Below are 21,983 nucleotides of genomic sequence, written 5' to 3' on the forward strand. Positions count from 1 at the left end.
GAGTGACAGAACAGACATCAATGGTCAGGTAATAGAGGAGTTGCTAGATGAGAAGTATTTAGTGTGCCTAAATGATGGCAGTGGTACTAGAATTGATGTTAATACAGGTAAAGAGTCTGAGCTTGATCTTATATTAGTATCAATCTCCATTGCATCAGTATGTGATTGGTTAGTATACCAAGAAGGAACTGTAGGGAGTGATCATTACCCAATCTGGTGCAAGATAAATATTTCTGCCACATTGGTCACAGAGAATACAGGTGGGAAATGGATCCTTGAGAAAGCCAATTGGGAGAAATTTCTGGAAAATAGTGATAGATATCTAAGTCAGATCAGTGATGGAATGGACATAGAAACACTTGACAGCATATTAAAACAAGGTATAATATCAGCTGCATTAGAATCCATTCCTAAAAGTAAAGGAAGAACAAAGAAGAGAGTGATACCATGGTGGGATGATAATTGTAAGGAAGCAGTGAGAAATAGAAATAAGGCATTTAAACTGGTTAAAATAACTCATAACTTCCAACATATGATTCAGTACAAACAAGCTCAGGCAGTAGTAAGGAGGACAATAAGTCATGCTACAAGGACGCACTGGAGAAAGTATTGTGATTCAATCGGAAACACAACTCAAGTAGGAGAGGTGTGGGGGATGATAAAAAGGATGGGAGGGGACAGGAGAGAGTGGAGGTACCCAGTTCTGCTTGATGAAAATGTGACTGCAGGTTGTTGGCAAACACTTTTGTTATGGTACATAGTTCCGATAATTTGTCTGAGAAGGGAAGAAGAGGTAGAGAGAGAACAAAAGCTGAAAATAGGGAAGCTTTATCTAGGAAAACTAACCCTGACGATATGCAAGATGTCCCTTTCAGCAAGGGAGAATTAAGAAAGGCACTAGATAAAACAGGAAAGACTGCACCAGGTAAAGATGAAATATGTTATAGTATGATAAAACACTTGAGTGAAGGAAGTCTGGAGAAACTACTGCTTCTGTATAACAATGTCTGGGATGAAGGGAGAATACCAGGGAGCTGGAAGGAGGCAATAATTATTCCAAGAAGGAAACCTGGAAGAGATGCCAGCAGGCCAGGAAACTACAGGCCAATTGCCTTGACGTCACATGTATGTAAACTTATGGAACGTTTGATAAATGAGCGGTTAGTGTACTTCTTGGAAAGTAGAGGTATGGTGGCTACGTATCAAAGCGGATTCAGGAAAGGAAGGAATACTATGGATCCAGTGTTGTGTCTAGAGGAGGAAATAAAGAAAAGCTCAAGTAAATAAAGAGACAGTGGTTGCAGTTTTATTTTGATGTTGAGAAAGCTTATGATACGTTATGGAAAGAGGGGCTCCTAATCAAGCTACATTTAATGGGAATCGGCGGGGGGGGTGATGTTCAATTGGACTTTCTAAATGGGAGAACCATTCAGGTGAAGATAGGATCAGAGCTATCAAGCCAGTATGTTGTAGAAAATGGGACGCCTCAGGGGAGTGTAGATATGGGAAGAAGTAGGGGAGTAAAGCGGAAGGAGCAAGTAATTATAAGTAGACTGAGACTTGGGCACAGCAACCTTAATGGTACCCTGGCCATCATAAATAAACATCCAACAGGTTTTTGCGATCTATGTCAGGAGACTGAAACAGTAGAGCATATCCTTATTTCATGCAGAAAATTTGCACAGGAAAGACAACAAATGTTACAACAATTACGCAAAATAGGACTGGTAGAGAACAGTGTTAAAGGTTTATTGGAATGTGGGGAGAGTGATCAGGGGAGGAAATGGGTGTTTAGTTTTTTAAGGACGATGGGACTGGAAAGACGGCTTTAAAGTGAATGGACAATGAGGGACAATAAATCCTGAAGATGGCAGTCATGCAACAGTGTGGATGCCAACTGCCGTTAAAAACTCAAGGAGGAAGAAGAAGAAGAGGAGAAGAGTAGACTATAGGAGAAAGGTCAGGAGGAGGGGCACAGAGAGAGGTTATAGGTAGGTGAGGAGAAGGGAAGGGCAAGAGGGGAGCCAATCTGGGGAATGGAAACCGAGAGAAGAGGGTGGAAAAAGAAATTACTGGAAGTTGGAGAAATTGATATTCATGCCATCAGGTTGGAAGCTGCCCAGACAGACCGTGAGGTGTTGCAACTCTGACCTGAGAGGCCCTCATCATGGCTGTAGGCGAGGCCATGAACTGATGTGTCTGAGTCAAAATGGGAAGTAGAATTAAAATGGGTTGCCATTTTAATCTTTATTCTGTGTAGAGGTCTTTACACACTGACCTTTCTAGCAGTTTCGGTATACTGTTTATAATCTGCAATCGCATTTCTAACCTTTCATTTACCAGAAGGCCCCAGTCCTTCTGCTCCACGTCCCAATCACCAGAGCCCTGGTTCCCATATTCCCTTTATATTCACCAGAGCCCCGTTCCAGCACTCCCTTAAAACTTACTGAGTTCCCTGGATATTAATGCGTAACCTCTTCAGGAAAATGCTAAATAAGGAATCACACACAGAATACTGGAGGAATTCAGCAAGTCAGGCAGCATCTACAGAAGGGGAATGAACAGTCGCCATTTTGGGCCAAGAACATAGGAATCTGTTGGAGTGTTAAATAAATAGTGCCTCATTGTCTGGAAAATCTGCTACATTAAAGTACTGCAGTAACAGTTGTGGTATATCCTTAAAGTATCTGAAGTTGTGCATTTACCGGTGAATGTATTTACCCCTGATCTAGACTATCAGTGCTGCCAATCCTTCACTAGCCCTGGAGTAATCACTGGTTATAACTTTGGGATCTGTGGGGGAAAATCTCTGGGGTACACCATAGGGGTGCAACAACACTTATTTGATGGAATGATTCCTTTGAGTAACAAAGAGGCTAATAGGCCCTGGAAGGTGATGTGACACCTTGGTATGTACCAATAGAGGGGAGCGTTGGGAATGGGGTGGTTAGAGGCCTGTGACTTAATGCTCCAATCAGCTTTCACCGCTAAAAGCTGCGAGCATATTGTCTAATTTGCATCTTTTTTTGTTCCTAATCCAACCTGACTCACTTTATTTTAAGGTTTTTCATCTTCTTCCTTCCACACTTGTTACAGGGGGTGAAGGGAGAGCGAGGCAATACGGGGCTGAAGGGAGAAAAAGGAGAGCCCAGCGATGGCTATGGTTCAGGGATACCTGGTCCACCAGGACCTCCCGGGCCTCCAGGAAGACCAGGGCTTCAGGTAAGATCCCTCCAGTGGGTGTTCCTTTATGTCTACATTTGTGGATGAGGTGGCGGAGGTGAGGATTTAGGGCAAAGAGTCAGGAGTCTGAGCTTTGGCCATTCAGAGATTCTGTGTGATATCAGTGGGTGGGGGGATAGCACCTCAGTGTTGGCCTGCAAGAGGGGACTTAGCTTGATGCAATGTGTGCTAAATACATGGTTAACCCGTCGGTGCCCTTTGATGGGAATTCTCAGGACAATGTAGAACAATTTCATCGACGATGTTGTAGAAGCAGATATCAATCAACCACAGATGCTGGAGATTTGGTGTAAAAGCAGAACATTCTGGAAACGCTCAGTAGGTCAGGCAGCATCTGTGAAGAAGGAAACAGCTTTTCAGGTGAAAGACCCTTTTGCAGAGCCCATAAAGTTTTTTTCTGCAGATGATACCTGATCTACTGGAGAGATTTACAGCAAATGGTGCTATCCTGTATGTCACCAATGCAGAAATATGCCCAGTTTTGTCCTCCGGCAAAGCCATGGAGTGATAAACTTCAACCTGGAAATAGTCACAATCCTTTTCCATCCAGAAAGATGCCAGCTTCCCCTGACTTATGATGTGCAACTGTTTCTACGAATGATGGCACGGTCTGCTTCACAGCTCCAGAGGCCCAGGTTCAAGCCCGACTTCGAGTGCAGTCTACCATGTGCTCCAGTTTCTTCCCACGTACCAGAGACATGCAGGTTGCTAGATTAACTGGCCACATCTGGAGGAGGTTAATAAGAAGATAGAGAAAATAGAATGGGATTGGTGAAGGATTCAAGTAAATGAGTGGTTAATGGTCAATGTGGACTTGATGTTCCCATATTGAATAATTCCAAGCTCTAGGGCAAAGCCCTAGAGGTTGAGTGAATGGATAAAATTGTGGCAGAATGAATATAGAGAAAGGAACTATAAGATTATTCTCCTTAGTTGAAGGTCAGATAAGAGTATTGTTTAAATGGCATGAGACCATTGAATGCCAATGTTTGGAGGGTTGTGGATGCTTCTGGAGGCCCTTCTGTGAGAAACATGCAGGTGAGTGGCAGGTAAAAGAAACATTATTTTTGGGGGCACTGTAATACAAGATTAAGGAAGTCTGTCTGCAACATTATAGGACCTGCATTACTACATGCAATTTTGGTCTTCTTAAGGAAAGACAGACCTGTCTTGGAGATGGTGTAGAGAATATTCAGTGGACAGATTCCTGGGAGGGAAGGTGAGGACATTTGTCCTGGAGCATGAGGGGAGACTTGATAGAGGTATACAAAATTATGAGGGGTATAGATAGGGCAAATGCAAGCAGGCTTTTTTCCACTGAGGTTGGGTGAGACTAGACTAGAGGTCATAGGTTAAGGATGAAAGGTGAAAAGATTTAGGGGAACCTGAGGGGAATCATCTCACTCAAAAGGTGGTGCAAGTTTGGAAGTGGTAGATTACAACATTTGAGAGAAGTTTGGGTAAGTACATTGAGGGAAGTGCTATGGAGAGCTACAGTCCAGGGATAGGCATGTACTGGATGGGCTGAAAGGCACTACAGCATAGAAACAGGCTCTATGACCCTATGATAGATTGATTCGACTGTCCTGCCATACTAAGTGTTTTGGAAACAAGGAACAGTAACTTCATTCCGAGGGGGATTGGTAAGGTGGGTGCAGTGAGGAATTTCCTGCTGCCTGGGGAGCCTCAGGAAAAAGAATTGGCTGTGAGAGAGAAATGAGGAAATGCTCCTTCGCTCGGATGAATATAAACCTTTAGAACACTTTGTCCCACAAAGTGCTTAAATGCACTCAAGGATGAGATGTCGGTAATCAGCAGGTAACAATCAGATCAATGGCAATGTTACTAAATGGAAGTGCAGTCTTGGTGGGTTAGGAGGGTCTATCTGGCCCTCTTTTGCTTTTACTTTCTATATGAAATCAAGGCCTGAAAACGAGGGGAAATCCTACATCTGTTACATAGTGGCATTTGTTGAAAATTATTATGAGTAAGCAATCTATTCCATCAACCAGGGGCCAAAAGGAGACAGCATTGTTGGACCTAGAGGACTACCAGGCAATCCAGGACCCCCAGGTTACAGCTACCCAGGACCTCCAGGACCGCCAGGACCCCCAGGACGTCCTGGCTCATCTGTGCTGCATCTGCCTGGTGTATCATCGGGGCAACAGACAACAAGTGGGTTTCTTTTTCTTTTATTCTGATGTGCAAAATAATTCTTAAATGAAATTGGGTGGATGGATATTGAGTTGAGAGAAATTGTTGTTGAGGAGAGGATTTGGTTAGAACAGAGGCTTTAGTTTAGGTGGAAAATATGTGAATAGGTTGGAGAAAGATTGAATTTTGTGCAGAGTGTTAAGGATGGAATAGAGTTGATTTAGTTTATTGGAGAATGTTCGGTTGTATTGGAGAGGGTTGGTTGGGTTAGAGAGTTAGGGTGAGTTGTAGAGGTTTGGGTTTAGTTGGGTTGGAGACAGTTTGGTTGGCTTGCAGAGTATTTAATTGTTGGGGTAATGTCCCTTTGGGCTGATGAAAGTTTACCTGTTGAGCTGCAGATTTGCTTAAGGGTTGGGATTTGTTGGGATGCAGTGAATTAAAATGGCTTGGGATGTATTTGATGGGATGGAAATGACTTAGTTGTAATGGGAAATGTTTGGGATAGTGAGAATTTAATTAGGATGAGGATGGTTTGGTAGAGTTTAAGAGTATTTGAGCCAGAGAAGCTTTGGTTGAGGTTGAAAGTATCTGGGATCAATAAGATTTGGTTGATTACGGAAAGAGTTTGATCTGGTTTTATTGACGCAGAGAGGATTTGATTTGATTGTGATTGAGGGGCTGGTTGATGTGGAGATGGTTTATTAAGCTGATGGGATTTGGGGAAGAGTTTGAGAGGTGAGTTCAAATTATGATGCTTACTGTTGTTTCCAGGGCCATTGATCATAGCCCTCATTATAGCATCTGCTAAATCTCGTTAAAACTGACTGAGACGTACCTGGCGAAACCTCCAATTTTATGGGAGGAAAAAAGGAAATAACAAGAAAAGACTTCTAAACTTGTTTCCTGAATTTGATGAGGAAAGTCAGATCACACATATAGCTAGAAAACAAATATTCCAACCAGTTAATGAATCTTCCCCAAACTAGCTCAAAGGATTCGTGTCCACACGTGGGTGGCCATGTTCAGTTCCCATGATGTAGAATTAAAGTTCTCTCCTTTTGTCTCTTTCCCATCCGTTAACGGTCTCTCTTTCCCCAACCCCCTCTATCACACGCAGGTGTTGTTGGCCCACCTGGTCCCCCTGGACCTCCTGGTCCCCCAGGATCGTCAGCCTCACCTTCTGGGGTAAGTGTGGCCTCTTGAACACTGAACATGGCTTAAGATCTTGTGTGATGCACTGCAGGGGATGTGGGTGATGCTGAGGGTGCCAAAATTTAAAATAAAACACAATCGTTTCTGATCAGACTCTAGTGAATAAAAGACTGAATGTCTTGTAGGTGAGAGGGGAACTACAGAAAGAAAAATCCATCAATAAGAGTATCCTCTATTGGCTGGGCTGAAGCGTGGGTCAGGATTTGGACTCCCAGATAAAGGGCCTGTGAGTGATAGACTGCAGCCATGGAAACCTTTTGCATCCTGGTCATATCAAAGCAAAATGGATAGCCCTTAAAAAGTCCAATAATTCTTCAGCTGTGTAAACGGTCTCCTTGACATTATCAATATCCTGCAGGTAACGGTGCTACAGACCTACCAAACAATGCTCAGCATATCTCGAAGTCTACACGAGGGAACGCTGGCTTACATCTTAGAACGTGGGGAGCTGTATATCCGAGTGAGGGATGGCTGGCGGCAGGTTTACGTAAGTGCTTTTTCACATTCATGATTGCTTCAGATCCTGGTCCGATGGGGGAGAGGGTACTTATTCAATCCCTTCAGCTTCACGTTGTCCAGAGTTGATGTGGTGTTCCACTGGAAGGAACTCTTGGCCTCACAATCTATCTCATCATGGCCATGCACCTTATTGCCTGCCTGCACCACACTTTCTGTGTCACTGTAACACTGTCCCGTGTTCTGCTTTGCTTTTCTCTTGAACTGGCTCGATGCAGTAATGTGATGAAATGGATGGCGTGTAAGACAAAGTCTTTCACTGTACCTTGCATAATAGTAAAACAGTTTACTAATTTACACTGTGCTTTCACATATCCGTGTAGGATATGTACAAGTTTCAACAGATGCACATTAATGTATGTAGACACATACACAAAGTCATGTCTTCACAGACACTCATGTTCAAATACTGATGTATTTAATGCAAAAGCAATACATATTTGTGACATTTCCTCATAGATACACACATTTCCCAATGCTGTGTACATACTGCAGGCAGGCCTTGAAAGAAACGTTACATATCATCATTTTATTTCCTTACAGCTTGGCGAGTATGTTCCTTACCTCAGAGGTGGAATTGTTGTGAGTACAGTTATGCTCCTATGATTTGTATACTTTCCACTTCGGTCTTTATTTCTATATATATGCGTACACACAGTGGTTTGTTATTTTATATATTTTTGTCCTTTTGATTTTTAAAAAGCCGCATAACCTGTTTGAACTCGGGCATTGAGTTGGCAAGTTGTTTTATTGATGTCGGTTAAGGGATAAATATTGAACAGGCCACAAGGGAAAACCCCTCTGCTTTTCTTTGTAGTAGTGCCATGGGAGCTTTTCCACCCACCCTTCACGACCAGAGAGGGGACTTGACAGTGTGGCACTCCCTCACATCTGCGCTCCCACCTCCCTCAAGTCCCCACACCCAGGAGCCTCAGGGCTCAGCGCAGGAGTTCAGGTCACCAAGCCATAGAGTCATAGAGGTACAGCACAGGAATAGGCCTTTCAACCCATCTAGTCCATGCCAAAACCATTTACACTGCCTACTCCATCAACCCGCACTGGGACCATAGCCCTCCATATCCCTTCTATCAATGCATCTATCCAAACTTCTCTTAAACATTTAAATCGAGCCCATAATCACCACTTGTACTGACAGCTCATTCCCCACTCTCACAACTCCCTGAGTGAAGAAGTTTCCCCTCATGCTCCCTGTAAACCTCACCTTTCACCCTCAACCCATGATCCCCAGTTGTAGTCCCACTCAACCTCAATGGGAAAAGCCTGCTTGCATTTAACCTATATATACCCCTCATAATTTTGTATACCTCTATCAAACCTCCTCAATCCTCTACATTCTAAGGAATAAAGTCCTAACCTATTCAATCTTTCCTTATAACTCAGGTCCTGCAGTCTGGCAACATCCTTGTGAGTTTTCTTTGCACTCTTTCAACCTTGTTTCCATCTTTCCTGTAGGATAGGTGACCAAAACTGCACACAGTACTCCAAATTAGGCCTCACCCATGTCTGATACAACTCCAACATAACATCCCATCTCCAGTACTGGGTACATTGATGTATGAAGGCCAATGTGTCAAAAGTTTTCTTTATTACCCTATTTACCTGTGACGCCACTTTCAGGGAACTATGGACCTGTGTTCCAAGATCCCTTTATTCTACTGCACTCCTCAGTGTCCTGTTGTTCACAGCGTAAGACCTACCCTGGCTGGTCTTACCAAAGTGCAAAAGCTCACAGCTTTCTGCATTAAATTCCATTTGCCATTTTCCCAGCTGATGCAGATCCCTCTGCAAGCCATGAAAACCGTCCACTACACCCCAAGTCTTGGCGTCATCCACAGATTTGCAGATCCAGTTAACCACATTATCATCCAGATCGTCGATATAGATGACAAACAACAATGGACCTAGCACTGATCCCTACGGCACACCACTGGTCACACACCATCAGTCAGGGAGGCAACCATCTACTCCCATTCTCTGGCTTCTCCCACAAAGCCAATGTTTAATCCAATTTACTATCCCATCTTGAATGTCAAGCAACTGAACCTTCTTGACCAGTCTCCCAGGCAGGACCTTGTCAAATGCCTTACTAAAGTCCATGTACACACACCCACTGCCTTGCCTTCATCCAGTTTCCTGGTAACTTACTCGAAATACTCTTTAAGCTTGGTTAGACATGACCTACCACACATGTGAAGCCATGCTGACTATCCTTAATCAGTCCATGTCTATCCAAATACTTATATATCCGGTCTATTAGAATATCTTCCAATATCTTTCACACTACTGATGTCAGACTCACCGGCCTATAATTTCTTGGTTTTGTTTAGAGTCTTTTTTAAACAGCAGAACAACATTGGCTATCCTCCAATCACCTGGTACCTCTCCTGCAGCTAAGGATGTTTTAAATATCTCTGCTAGGGCCCCAGCAATTTCTGCACTTGCCTCCCGTAGGGTTCAAGGGAACACCTTGCCAGGCCCTGGGGATTTATCCAACCTGATTTGCCTTACACCACCTTCTCTGTAATCTGTACAGGGTGCATGAAGTTGATGCCACTTTCTCTCAGTTCTATAGACTCTGTACCCATCTTCTGAGTAAATACAGAATTCATTTAAGGTCTCCCCCATCTGTTTCAGCTCCACACATGGATTACCATTCTGGTCCTCCAGAGAATCAATTTTATCCTTCTACTCTTAAAATATCTGTAGAATCCCTTAGGATTTTCTTTCACCTTGTCTGCTAGAGAAACTTCATGCCTTCTTTTACCCTTCCTGATTAATTTCTTAAGTGTTCTCTTGGATTTCTTATACTCTATAAGCACCTTATTTGTTCCTGCTTGCCTATACCTGATATGCACCTCCTTTTTTCTCTTCTCCAGGTCCTCAATATGTCCATGGTTACCTATACCTGTTATCTTTACCTGTTGTTCTGACAGGCATATGCAAACTTCGTACTCTCAAAAATTTCGTTTTTGAAGGTCTCCCACTTTCTAAGTACACCTTTGCCAGAAAACAGCCTGTCCCAATCCACACCTGCCAGTTCATTTCTGATATCATCAAATTTGGCCTTAGAATCTCGACCAGCAGGCCAGACCTATCTTTTGTGCAGGCTTCCTTTGAAACTAATGGCATTGTGATCACTAGATGCAAAGTGTTACCCTACACAAACAACTTCTGTCACCCGCCCTGTCTCATTCCCTAATTGCAGATCCAGTATCTCACACTCTCTCGTTGAGACTTCTATGGACTGATGAGGGAAACTTTCCTGAGCACATTTGACAAGTTCTATCCCATCTGGTCCTGTTGCAGTACTATAAGAAACAAGAGTAGACTATTCAACCCTTCAAACATATGCTATCATCTCTTGGCACTCCAACACTATTTCCATGCGCTAATCTCATAATATCTAAACATATTATGACTAACATTTTCCATTGTTGATGACATCCATTCCCTGGCCTTAACTTTCCCACTTACTTTCTGTGCTGTTTACAGGAAAACAAGGTGGAGGCAGTGGGGTCCCCGCCAGTGGTGCGATATTCCGGACAGCGGGAATCCTCAGCAAATTCGGATAAAGTGGTTTCCAAGGACCTGGAGGCCCACCACTCCCAAACGGAACGACTAACGGACACCCACCCTTACGGAAGTGCTCACCAGCGGCCAGAGCTGCCGAAACCCCTGCACCCCCATCGCCAGTACCTCCCGGGGAGGCCAGCGACCGTCGCCCCTCCCCGCTCCGTGGAGCCGCCGAGGGTGAACCACCGTGGCGTGTCCCACCAACCTCACGTCAACCCCTCCGTCCACACTGGCCAGCTGCATGGGGTGCCAATGGTAATTAGTGCACGGAACAGATGGGAGGGGTGGGGTATCGTGTGATCGAATTATTCCGAACTCCACTCCCAAACGAATGGAGACAAAGCAGACTTTTATAGAACTATGGAGAGATGCAGACCCTTTGGCCCACAAAGTCCATGCTGGCCATCAATCCACCCATTTTTACACCAATTCTTCCTTAACTTATTTTGTTGTCCCCACATTCCCATCAACTGCCCCCCAGGTTGTACCTCTTCCCGACACACTGCGGGGGTGGGGGGTCCACGGTGGTCAATCAATCTCCCGACTCGCTCAGCTTTGAGACGTGGGAGGAAACCAGAGTGCCCGGAGGAAACGGTCAGTCACAGGGAAAACACAGACAGTGGCTGAGGTCAGGATCGAACCTGGGTCACTGTGACCGTGTGGCAGCAGCTCTGCCCACTGCATCACTATTGTGCCTGCCTTTTTATGACCCAGGACATTCCAAAGCAGAGTGCAGTGATAGGCTCATAGAGTTGCGCAGTACAGAACAGGCCCTGTGATCTACCGTATCCATGCCGACCATCTCTGATTCCTATTTCCTAGCACCTTATCTGTAACCCTCCATACAGTAGTGATCAGAAAGATCCACCTGTCCTTTGCAGTTTAGTCACCGGTAGCCCTGTCAGTGATACTTTCTCCTTTCTACCGTATTTTCTTGTCTGCCCTCTAACCCTCTGCTCTCCTCCTCAGCTGCACCTCATGGCACTCAACACCCCTGTCACAGGCAACATGCAGGGGATCCGCGGGGTGGACTTCCAGTGCTTCCAGCAGGCGCGTGGGGTGGGACTGATGGGCACGTTCAGGGCCTTCCTCTCGTCCCGAGTCCAGGACCTGTACAGCGTGGTCCGGCGTGCCGACAGGAACTCGGTGCCAATCGTGAATGGCAAGGTAAGCTCCAACAGCTTGTCAGCGTGAGCCCTGGCAAAACGCTTACCGTGTCTCCTGTATCGATGTCGCACCAAATGGGGCTGCACTGGAGCTGGCAGTGCATTCCAGACAGGAGCGCAACTGGGCGTAGTTATGCATGGCTGACAGCCTTGCGTTTTGACTGACAGGTTTGCAAACAGAGCCGTATTGCATTCCTGACAAGATTGCTCTTGGATTGACTTTGCGTCCCTGATGGGGTTGCACTGGGATTGCTAGACGCCTTCTAAGCAGGACTGCTCTGGGGCACAGAATGCATTCGGGGCACACCGGTAAACACCTCCCTGCCCGCGTGGGTATCAGGTCGCCCTGTCCACGACGTGACTTCAGCAAGTTGTGCCATTAGCGTGTAGGAGCCACCGCGGTGGGTCAGGCAAGGGCTGCCGACACTCTTCCCACGTCCATGCAAGAGCTGGCAGCTGGGGGCCGTATGCAGTTCTTCACAAGCTGGAGAGGTTCAGCTAATGTCGACCTCCAAGGGAAGGGGTCTTCTAATGACTGACCGCACAAACGTTCGACGTTGCAGCTGGCTGCTTGTCAGACATTTTGGTGACCAAGTGTGAGGAAGAAGAGATATAGTGTTACAGAATAAGGGGCATACAGAGGGAATTCCTCAGCCAGGGACAAAGGTCCGCAAGTCTGTGCAAGAGGAAGGAAGGGAGAGATCTCAGAACAGTTTGAGACTGGAGGAGTTACAGAGGGGTGAGGCAGAGGAGAGTGGTGAGAATTTCAATATCTGAGTGAAACCGAGGAAGATTCAGATTCAGATCTATTTATCAGATTTATTTATAGGGGAACTTAAAGTATTAGTCAGAAGTAAACAGTGGGTTGAACCAAGATGTCTTCTTGCTCCTTGCCCTTAGGGAGAGGTGCTGTTTGATAACTGGATCTCGCTCTTCTCCGGATCTCATGCTCCCTTCAAATCTACTGCCACTATCTATTCCTTTGACGGACGAGACGTGCTTCGGGACCCGGCCTGGTATGTAAATAATGCACTTGGTTCATGTCACTCTGTAAAAATGACACAATTCCCCAAGGACCTACACAGAGGATTCAGGGAAGGGAGACCGAGACTGGGGAGAAAAGAGGAAAGATTAGGAGACTGAAGATTTGAGCATGGCAAGAAGGCGGTTGGGGAGGGGTTTGAGGGAGAAGAGCATTGGGTAGAGATGGAGGAGAAAATGTCAACAGTAAGGTCCAGGGTTCTGTTTGTAAAAGAAAGGATTCTCCTAACTCCGGGATATGACAACACACACTGAATTCAATGCCATGCATTTCAAACCGTAGCCAATGTGGTTCTCTCCAGAGGACTGAGCGCAACATCTTCACGGGTGTACTGGGTACAAATGTTGAACTGGGATGCCAGAAAGAGCTCAGACGTTGCCATAGCACCGATAGTGTTTATCCATGAGGGCCTCGGCCTAACGTTTCAATAAAGGTAGCTCATCTTGCACAGGGCTGGGGGTAAGCAAGATAAACTCGTAGCCTCCCAACTGAAGGTGGCGCTACCCACTGACAGCTGATAACTGCCTCCTCCTTCCTACCCTCCTCTGCCCTGCATTTCCCTCCTCCACCCCCTCACCCCCAACTCTGTGTAGGCCTGAGAAGTTGATCTGGCATGGCTCAGACACCAAGGGACGGCGCTTGTTGGAGACTTACTGTGAAGCCTGGAGGAAAGATACGGATGACATGAAGGGTATGGCTTCGTCCCTGCTCAGTGGCCGGCTCCTGGAACAGCGGCCCAGCCAGTGCTCCAAGTCCTTCATCGTCCTCTGCATCGAGAACAGCTACCTGCCGCACTCGCGGAAGTAACGCCCCACACTCGCCACCCTTCCCTCATCAACGGAGAGAGTTTTCTCCTGGTGCTTACGGTGAAAACGCATTTTCTGTACAGATGTAATTTTTTTTAAATAATTTTTTAAAAAATGATGGAAGATAAAAGCCAAAGAGGTCGGTTTTTAAAACAAATATTAAAAAAGCCACTCACGGTGGTTTCCCAGCATGCACTGGGCATGTCCTTGAAATGCCCCAGATGATGCAATGTCCAATGTGTACATGTAACGGTTAATATTTGTATATGGAATGTTTGTGCAAGCCAATGTATCCTTTTTAACTTGCTGCTTCTGACAGTTAGTCTTACCAGATTACTTTTCTAATTCATTCCTTCTTTTGGCAGAATCATTCACTTTCTTCAATACAAACACGCTAAACTACGTGTAGAACTACATGGACTGATTTAGAATGTGTCTTTGATCACTTGGAATCTGAAGCCGTTATGACAGTGTTGCTTTGTGTATCTCTCATTCACACACACACACACACACACACACACACGTGCAAACACAGATAGGTATAAGGATATACTGCATTAAAGATACCTCCTGGTGTTGATGGGCTGGGCCCTCTTTCCCACCAGCTCTGCATTGAACTTGCTGGGGTTCCGTGTTCTATCAGAAGAGAGAAGGAGAGAGGGCCTGATGGGTAGACTGTTCCATTGGTCTCAGCTTCCTGGTGCAGGGGTGATCTTGGCTGTCCTCAGGAAGGAACTAAGCAGAAGACAAAGGGAGAGAGGAGGAGAGCACAAATTTCACTTAGCCCGGTCATTCCTAGCTGTCCGTCCATCAGAACATCAGGCTGTTCCTTAAATCAGCACACGTGAGCCTTTGCCTTTAAGTGGCACACAGGTGCTCATATTTGCACCAATGGGACCTGTTTACTTTGGCCGCAGGATACAGACCCTTGGGAGTTGCACCAGGGAGACACTCCTGCCCAGAATATTGTTTATGGCAATGACTGCTTTTAGTTACAAGACCCTTCCTCAGGAGTTTGCTAAAACATGGAAATTGCAGGGAAATCATAAACACAGGAAGTTCTGCAGATGCTGGAAATCGGAGTAACACACACAAAATACTGGAGGAACTCAGCAGAATAAACTCAGAAAAATAAACAGTCGACTTTTTGGGCTGAGACCCTTTATCATGACATCCTGATGAAGGGTCTCGGCACAAAACGTCAACTGTTTATTCCTCTCTATAGGTGCTGCCTGACCTGCTGAGTTCCTCCAGTATTTTGTGTGTGTTAGTCATAAGCAAATGCCAGACATCTAAGGCAATCAATTCTAAGTCACTCCCACAGGTGTAAAGTCAGTAAAGACAAAACTTTGTCCTTATCTAGGGCTCACTCTGCCACACAATTTCTGCATGCATTTCTTTAGTAAATGGGTAGACGACTTTTGAGAATTCAAAGCACAGATTCATGGGGTGGCACGGCAGCGTAGTGGTTCGCACAACACTTTACAGTACCAGTGACCCGGGTTCAATTCCCGTCACTGCCTGTAAGGAGTTTGTACGTTCTCCCAGTGACCGTGTGGATTTCCTCCAGGTGCTCTGCTTTTCTCCCACAGTCCAAAGGCATACCAGTTGGTAGGTTAATTAGTCATTGTAAATTGTCCCATGGTTAGGCTAGGGTTAAATCAGGGGTTGCTGGGCAGCATGGCTCTGCACTGTCCCTCAATAAATAAATGAATTCCAAGATAATTCTCTGCAGTTTTTTGATGAAAGTAAAGACATTAATTCACTGCAGAACAACCAAGAAACCATCAGCACTCATAACAACTCTGAGGGCATTAATGAACAGGGCGTTTATAGTGTCAACTGAAAACAATGCTCTCAAGCTTGTTAAACCACCGTTGAAGCTCCCACCAACAGAGCTAGTTAGTGACTGGAATTACCTAAATGCAAGATATGATGCAGTGGGTGTAACAGCTTAATTGATGTGGAAGCCTGGTTCAATAACTCGGAGGACAGTTCCCATTCTGTGATTTTAAGTTCAGTTGCAAAGATCTGGGATCTGACAACATGATGCTGTTCTCCATGGGTGACTGGGAGCATATTGGTTGAGGCCAACAGGTCCAACGATGTCCTGCTTCCTGAACAGGCCTGGCTTACGTGCCACCATGAAGAAAATGCCCACTCTTGCCAGATGCTGCAATGAGGGGTGTCCACACCCGGAGAGTGGACAATAAATGGGAAATGGACATCCTTCTCTTAGCGCCAGTTATTTTGCCATTGTCTGCCTCCTTTGGAGTGATGTGCAGTGTTTGGTCTTTGTTCATGGAGCGTTTTCTGTCTTCATGTTCTCAAGCCTGTTTCACTGCACACCCAACAATTGTGCTTGCTGTCTCCCTGCATCCTATATCTCAAGCATTCACCCCTCCTCTCCACCCCCAAAACAAACTTGCACTGCTAACACTAATTTAAAGCCAGAATATGCGTCAGCTCTCTGACACAGAAGAGGTCTTTGCAGGGAACATTTTTGCTTCCATTAAGCCCAGTGGAGAGGAGGCAGCCTGAGGTTTCAGTCACATCCCATTGAGCACAGTGTATGGGTGCTTGTCCCTGCTGTAGGTCAATATTCTCCCAACTCCACTACTACGTACAAATTGTTGGAAGATTTAAAAAAAAGACAAACTGCTGAAGGATAATCTCAGTGGGTTCCTCGAGCAGTTTGCTTTTAGTTCCAGATTTCAGCATCTACAGTCTCTAGCATCTCCCTGTTGGACGACATGGTGAATGAAGCTTGCATTAACAAAAACAATCCATCCACTTCTTTTCAAATGCGCAAATACTTACCCCACCGATACCAAATCATTGTTCAGTTTCTCCATTTCTGGCCCAAGCACTCCACCGTGCTGTGCAGCTTGACCAGCTGACTCTGTGCATGGAGCATTTGATTGGTGATCAGGAAGAGGTCCATGCTGGCAGATCCCTGATTGGTTAGTTTAGCACAACACAAGATTGCTGATTTAGTTCAAGGTTTACTTACAGGCAGATCACATGATCTGCTATTTTTGCTCACTTGAAGCCCTCACATCATATTGACCATTCCACCATGAAACCTACTGTACACCAATCAGAAAGCATAAAGATTATGTATTTCCCAATTGGATATCGCTTCAATGTTTATCCTACCACTTCTGGTGTTTTTATAACTAATAAAATGTTTTTTTTTACTATATATATATATATAAAATTGTTCTTTAACTGTCCTCCTAAGTCAAGAATTTGAGTTTCATCTTTAATTCCTGAAGACCTCGGACAATCCTAGAAGGTTGTTGATGTCTCTTTTATTCATTGAGAGCTTGAGTCAGCCTTGCAGGAAAAGTTGGGGTGGATGTGTTTGCTCATCTCCATTTCAGCGTGGCATGCTTTAGTTCTTTTCCAATGTCTACAAACCGTTGATGGTTAAGTTGAATATTTACTTAATACGTGTGTATGTAAGCAGCTTACATGTTGGCACCAGAAACTGAAAACCTGATTACTTTGGAAAGCCTGGTGATATACAAGCTCATTTGATGTTCATTTTGTGCAATTTGAGCACTTTTCTTAAACTGCTTCAGTTTCCTTCTCTCTCCAAGGGCCACTTGTTCCAGATTACTACGGGCAGCCTTTGACTGTTGCTGTAAATGACAAAGAGTGATGCTTAGCCTGCTGAACATTTCCCTAAAGACACAACTAATTTACCAGTGGTCTCTCCCAGAGTGCTGCCACTCAATGTAAACTTATAACTCCTGGAGTCCGCATTACAATTTGTGTCAAAACGTGAAAGCACTGTAATTAAAACCAGTAAATGTTTGCAGCACATTGTGTAGCTTTCTGTAACCTTGAAGCTCTCTAAACACTTTTCCCAGAGTACTGAATAAAGATTATAAAGTTCTCTTTTAAATCTTATCTCTTGTTTGATTACTTTGGCAGGAAGCATTTAATATCAGCAAATTTTGATAGTTTTTGTTGTATCTTTCTCATTTGGATTATAATTTCCATAATAATTCAGAGCCGTTTTCTAAAACAACCTTTTAAGTTATTTAAAATAACAGTTTTTAAGTGCTGCACAAAAGATTTAAGGTGGGTGCAATTTGATTTGTATTTTTTTGCCTGCACGGCTGTAACATTATGCAGGTGTTCCATTTACCTGTTGTGTCTGCTCATAGAGGCTATTTGGCACGAAGAGGCATAAGATGTATGATAGGTGTCATTATAGCAATGTTTAAGAGTGTGTGAATGAGCTGAAGATCTGACTTTGGCCTGTAATGTGCCATAGAGTCAGAGCAATACAGCAAGTAAACAATCCCTTCAGCCCGTCTCATCCAAGCCGATCATAGTGTTTACCATGCTAGTTCCATTTGCCTGCATTTAGCCCATGAACCTCTAAACCTTTTCTATTCATGTACTTGTGTAAATATTTTTACATGTTATTGTACTTTCTTCAACCACTTTCTCTAGCAGCTCGTTGCACATATGTATCACCCACTGTATGAATACGTAGCCCCTCAGGTCCCTTATAAATCTTTCACCTCTCACCTTAAACCTATGCCCTTGGTTCTATGGTCCTGTACCTATATTCTTGGTATTCCTTCCCAGAGAAAAAGCCATGCATTTGTCATGTCAAAACCCCTCATTATTTTATACACCTCCACAAGGTCACCCCTTCGGTTCCCACATTCCAACAAATAAAGTCCTAGCCGGCCCAACCTCTCCCTGTTACTCACACTCCTGAGTCCTGGCATCATCCTCATCAACCTCCTCTGCATCCTTCCAGTTTAATTATATCTGCCCAACCAAACTCTACAAAATACTCCAAATGCAGCCTCACTAACATGCTGTATAACTGAACGTACACTGTAAATTCTCAACTCCCGTACTGAGTGCCCTGGCTGATGAAGGCCAATGTGCTAAATGCCTTTTTCACCACCTTGTCAGCAAACTATGCACTGTATTCCATAGCACTCCCCAGAACATGACCATTCAACGTGTAAGTCCTTTAATGATTTGATTTCCCAAAATGTACTTAGCTGAATTGAACACCATTACTCAGCCCAGTTACTTAGCAGAGTAAGATCCCCCTGTATTTTTTGATAATCTTCTTCGCTGTCTGATACCATTTATTTTAGTATCATCTGCAAACTTATTAACCATACCTTGTACATTCACACCACAACCAATTTGTTTAAATAAATGATGAATAACAGAGGTCCCATCATTGATGGCTGTGGCACACCACAGGTTACAGGCTTCCGCTCTGAGAAATACCTTTGACCTTCACTCATTGCTTCCTACCAGTGAGCTAATTATTAATCCAATTAGCTACCTCTGTCCAAATCGCATGTGAATCTTTCAGACTAGCTTTCCATGTGGCACCTGGTCAAAGGCCTTGATGAAGTCCGTGTGGGCAACCTCTATGTTTGATAAAGGTCACCAATATAAAGGTGCTGTGTGCTTCCTCTCTTGCTTGTCCCCTTGTCTCTGAGCCTGGTTTCACCAGCCAACAAATCCAGGGTGCCGAAAGATCCCGGTGATACTATTTTGACGAGAAGCAGTGGACTGCGCCTCGGCCAGTATCAAACCCACAATCAGATTTCTTCAACAGCTTAATTTGTTGATATTACACTAGACTGTATTGGCTTATGAAAGTTCTTAAAAATGAGTTGGTGTTCATGGGTCCAATGTCCATTTAGAAATCAGGTGGCAGAGGGGATGAAGCATATATGGTGATATTTATGCTCTTAGATAATAAATTTACTTTGACTTTGCATTCAGTCAATTTGAGTATTGCATTAGACATGAATAAAAATGTCCAGCTGCAGTTATTTAGGGGTTTGCCGAGGCCATTTCAAGAGTATTGTGTGCAGTTTTGGTTCTCATATCAAAGCAAAAGGATATCCTTGTCAGTGAGGGATGCAAGGAAGATTGGTTCCTGGGATGGTGGTCGCCATGAGGAGGGATTGAGTGGATGAGACCTCTGTTCCCTGGGGATTGAAGAAGAAGTGGTGACCTTTTTGAAACGTACATTTTTAAAGGGCTCAATAGCGTAGATCTGAGGTGGTGTTTCCCCCAGCCTAGGACCCGGGAACCAAGGTCACAGTCTCAGAATATGGGGTCATTCATTTAGGACTAAGAAGAGAAGCAACTTCTTTACTTAAACGACACTGGATCTATGGAATTCTCTATCTGCAAGGTACTTAGAGACTCAAGCACTGATAGAGATTGTAGGATATTAGAGCCACCAAGTGGTATGTGAATGGGAAGGGAAACGTTTGTCCATTGTTGCCATTGGCATTCATGTGCAGGGTATAAAATGCAATAAAAATTGTTTTTTTTGCAGCAACAGCAGCGGCATAGTGCGTTACAGTGTGAGGACAAACATACTGTAATTTCTTTATGTTTCAACATAACAGAATGTATGTCTGTGGAGTTTTGCCAAAGATGGCTGTGCAGGCTAAGTCACTGGGTATACTTTACGTGGAGGTTAATAGGTTCCTCATTAATCAGGGCATCAGAGGTTACAGGGAGAAGGCAGGAGAATGGGGTTGAGAGGGATAATAAATCAGCTATGGAATGGTGGAGCAGACTCGATGGGCCAAATGGCCCAATACTGCTCCTCGTTCTGGTGGTCTAAGTTAACATGAGCTCAAATTAACATAAACTATGCATGACACACGTGTGCAAACTAAACAGAATGACTCCAATGCAAGACTGAGGGAGAAGAAAAATGTGCAGTCCGAGGTAGTGTTAAAATTCATCATGTCTGTTCGAGATCCTGATGAGAGGGGCAAAGGGTGTTGCTGAACCTTGAAGTGTGGGTCTTCAGGTTCCTGTACCTCCTGCCTGTCGGCTGCATTGAGAGGAGGGTGTGAGCTGGACTGTGAGGGTCCCTGTTGATGGATACCACATTCATGAAACTTGGCTTCTTGTAGGGATAATGATGAAATAGAGGCTCATCCAGGATCTTGTTGCAGGGCAGAGCAGCAGGGGCTGAATGGGTTGTTCTCCCCATTTTTTGTTCATTAATTGAGTATATTCACTGTCTTCAGGTGCTTTATATTATTGCAGCAAGACATCTTTACACTTACAGTCAATTCCTCTTGCACTAAAGGCCTTCTTACCATCTACCTTCCGCACCTGCACGTTGGTTTTCAATGACTTGCTGTTTGTACAAACATCAGTTCTCCTGCTGCAGATTCTGCCTGACCTGCTGGATATTACCAGCGTTCTCTTTTGTTTCGTGTCTGCAGGACTGCTGTCACACATTTCCCAAAGTTCAATTACTTGTTTTTGAGATGCCTTTGTTCAGTAATCAAAGTAGATGGCACCAAGAACCATTGTCACCCGCTCAACTCTGCTCCTTGTTCTTCTTTCCACTGACATCCCCCCTCCCAACGCAACTTAAGACCTGCTTTTCCCCCCAGTTCTGAACGTCTTTGACCTGAAACCCAAGCTTTGCCTCTTTCTCCACAGCTGCTGCCTGGCCTGCTGAATACTTCCAGCATCCCGTGTCACTGGAGGAACTGTCCCTGCCCTGGTATCTGTACTAGTCCCGTATTATTCCTCCCACATTCCCTTTTTATCCAGATTCGTCCACTCATCCAGTCCTTATGAGCAATTTACAGTGGCCAGTTAACTCACCAACCTGCATGTCTTTGGGACGCATGAAAGTCACCTCTGGGGTTTAGCTGAGTGGAAGAATCTGGGAGGAAGTTGGGGAAAAATTTAAACATGGGATTAGTGTAGCTGGGTGCTTGTTAGTCAGTGAAGAGGACTGGAGGAACAGGTTCGGTGTTGAATGATGTGTGACTCGGAGGACACATCACTGCTGTGCTAGTGTCCCTTTAAGAACTGTTGATCTTAAGGACAGCTTCATCCCACAATTATAGGTCTATTGAGCAATTCCTAGTACGAAAGGCTGTAATGAGGAATAAGCTGCGGAAGGTGGTTGATGCGAGTTTGATAAACCCCACATAGACAGCGCCAGTAGTCAGGATTGAACCCGCGTCTATGGCTTTGTGAGGCAGCAACTCTACCAGCTGTGCCAGTCTGCCAATACCAGAGGCACATGGTCAGTATGGCAACGCTGAGCTTCCTACATTACAACCGTGATGATACGGTAAAAACAAATGATTGATTGCAAGTTCCTTTGAGACATCCCGAAGTGAAGAAACCATTTAAGATCTTTTTAAAATGGTTTGAAGTAATAATGCAGACAAAGCAGGCAGCGGGAGTTTCAGC

At 44.6% G+C, this 21,983-nt stretch overlaps 1 protein-coding gene across 3 annotated transcripts in view; it reads left to right on the plus strand.

Moving 5' to 3' along the window:
* The window catches only part of col18a1a (collagen type XVIII alpha 1 chain a), a 291,702-nt gene extending 274,070 nt beyond the window's left edge, over positions 1–17,632 (plus strand). For all 3 annotated transcript variants that reach the window (XM_063051689.1, XM_063051687.1, XM_063051688.1), the window contains 9 exons: positions 3,097–3,222; positions 5,256–5,418; positions 6,515–6,582; positions 6,968–7,096; positions 7,669–7,707; positions 10,639–10,974; positions 11,689–11,886; positions 12,786–12,901; positions 13,521–17,632. In XM_063051689.1, coding sequence (XP_062907759.1) covers positions 3,097–3,222; positions 5,256–5,418; positions 6,515–6,582; positions 6,968–7,096; positions 7,669–7,707; positions 10,639–10,974; positions 11,689–11,886; positions 12,786–12,901; positions 13,521–13,734 — 1,389 coding nt within the window. In that variant the 3' untranslated portion in view covers positions 13,735–17,632. The remainder of the gene's footprint in view (positions 1–3,096; positions 3,223–5,255; positions 5,419–6,514; positions 6,583–6,967; positions 7,097–7,668; positions 7,708–10,638; positions 10,975–11,688; positions 11,887–12,785; positions 12,902–13,520) is intronic.
* Positions 17,633–21,983: the final 4,351 nt, after the last annotated feature.

Source organism: Mobula hypostoma, chromosome 6, assembly GCF_963921235.1.
Source record: "Mobula hypostoma chromosome 6, sMobHyp1.1, whole genome shotgun sequence".
Taxonomy (NCBI): Eukaryota; Metazoa; Chordata; class Chondrichthyes; order Myliobatiformes; family Myliobatidae; genus Mobula; species Mobula hypostoma.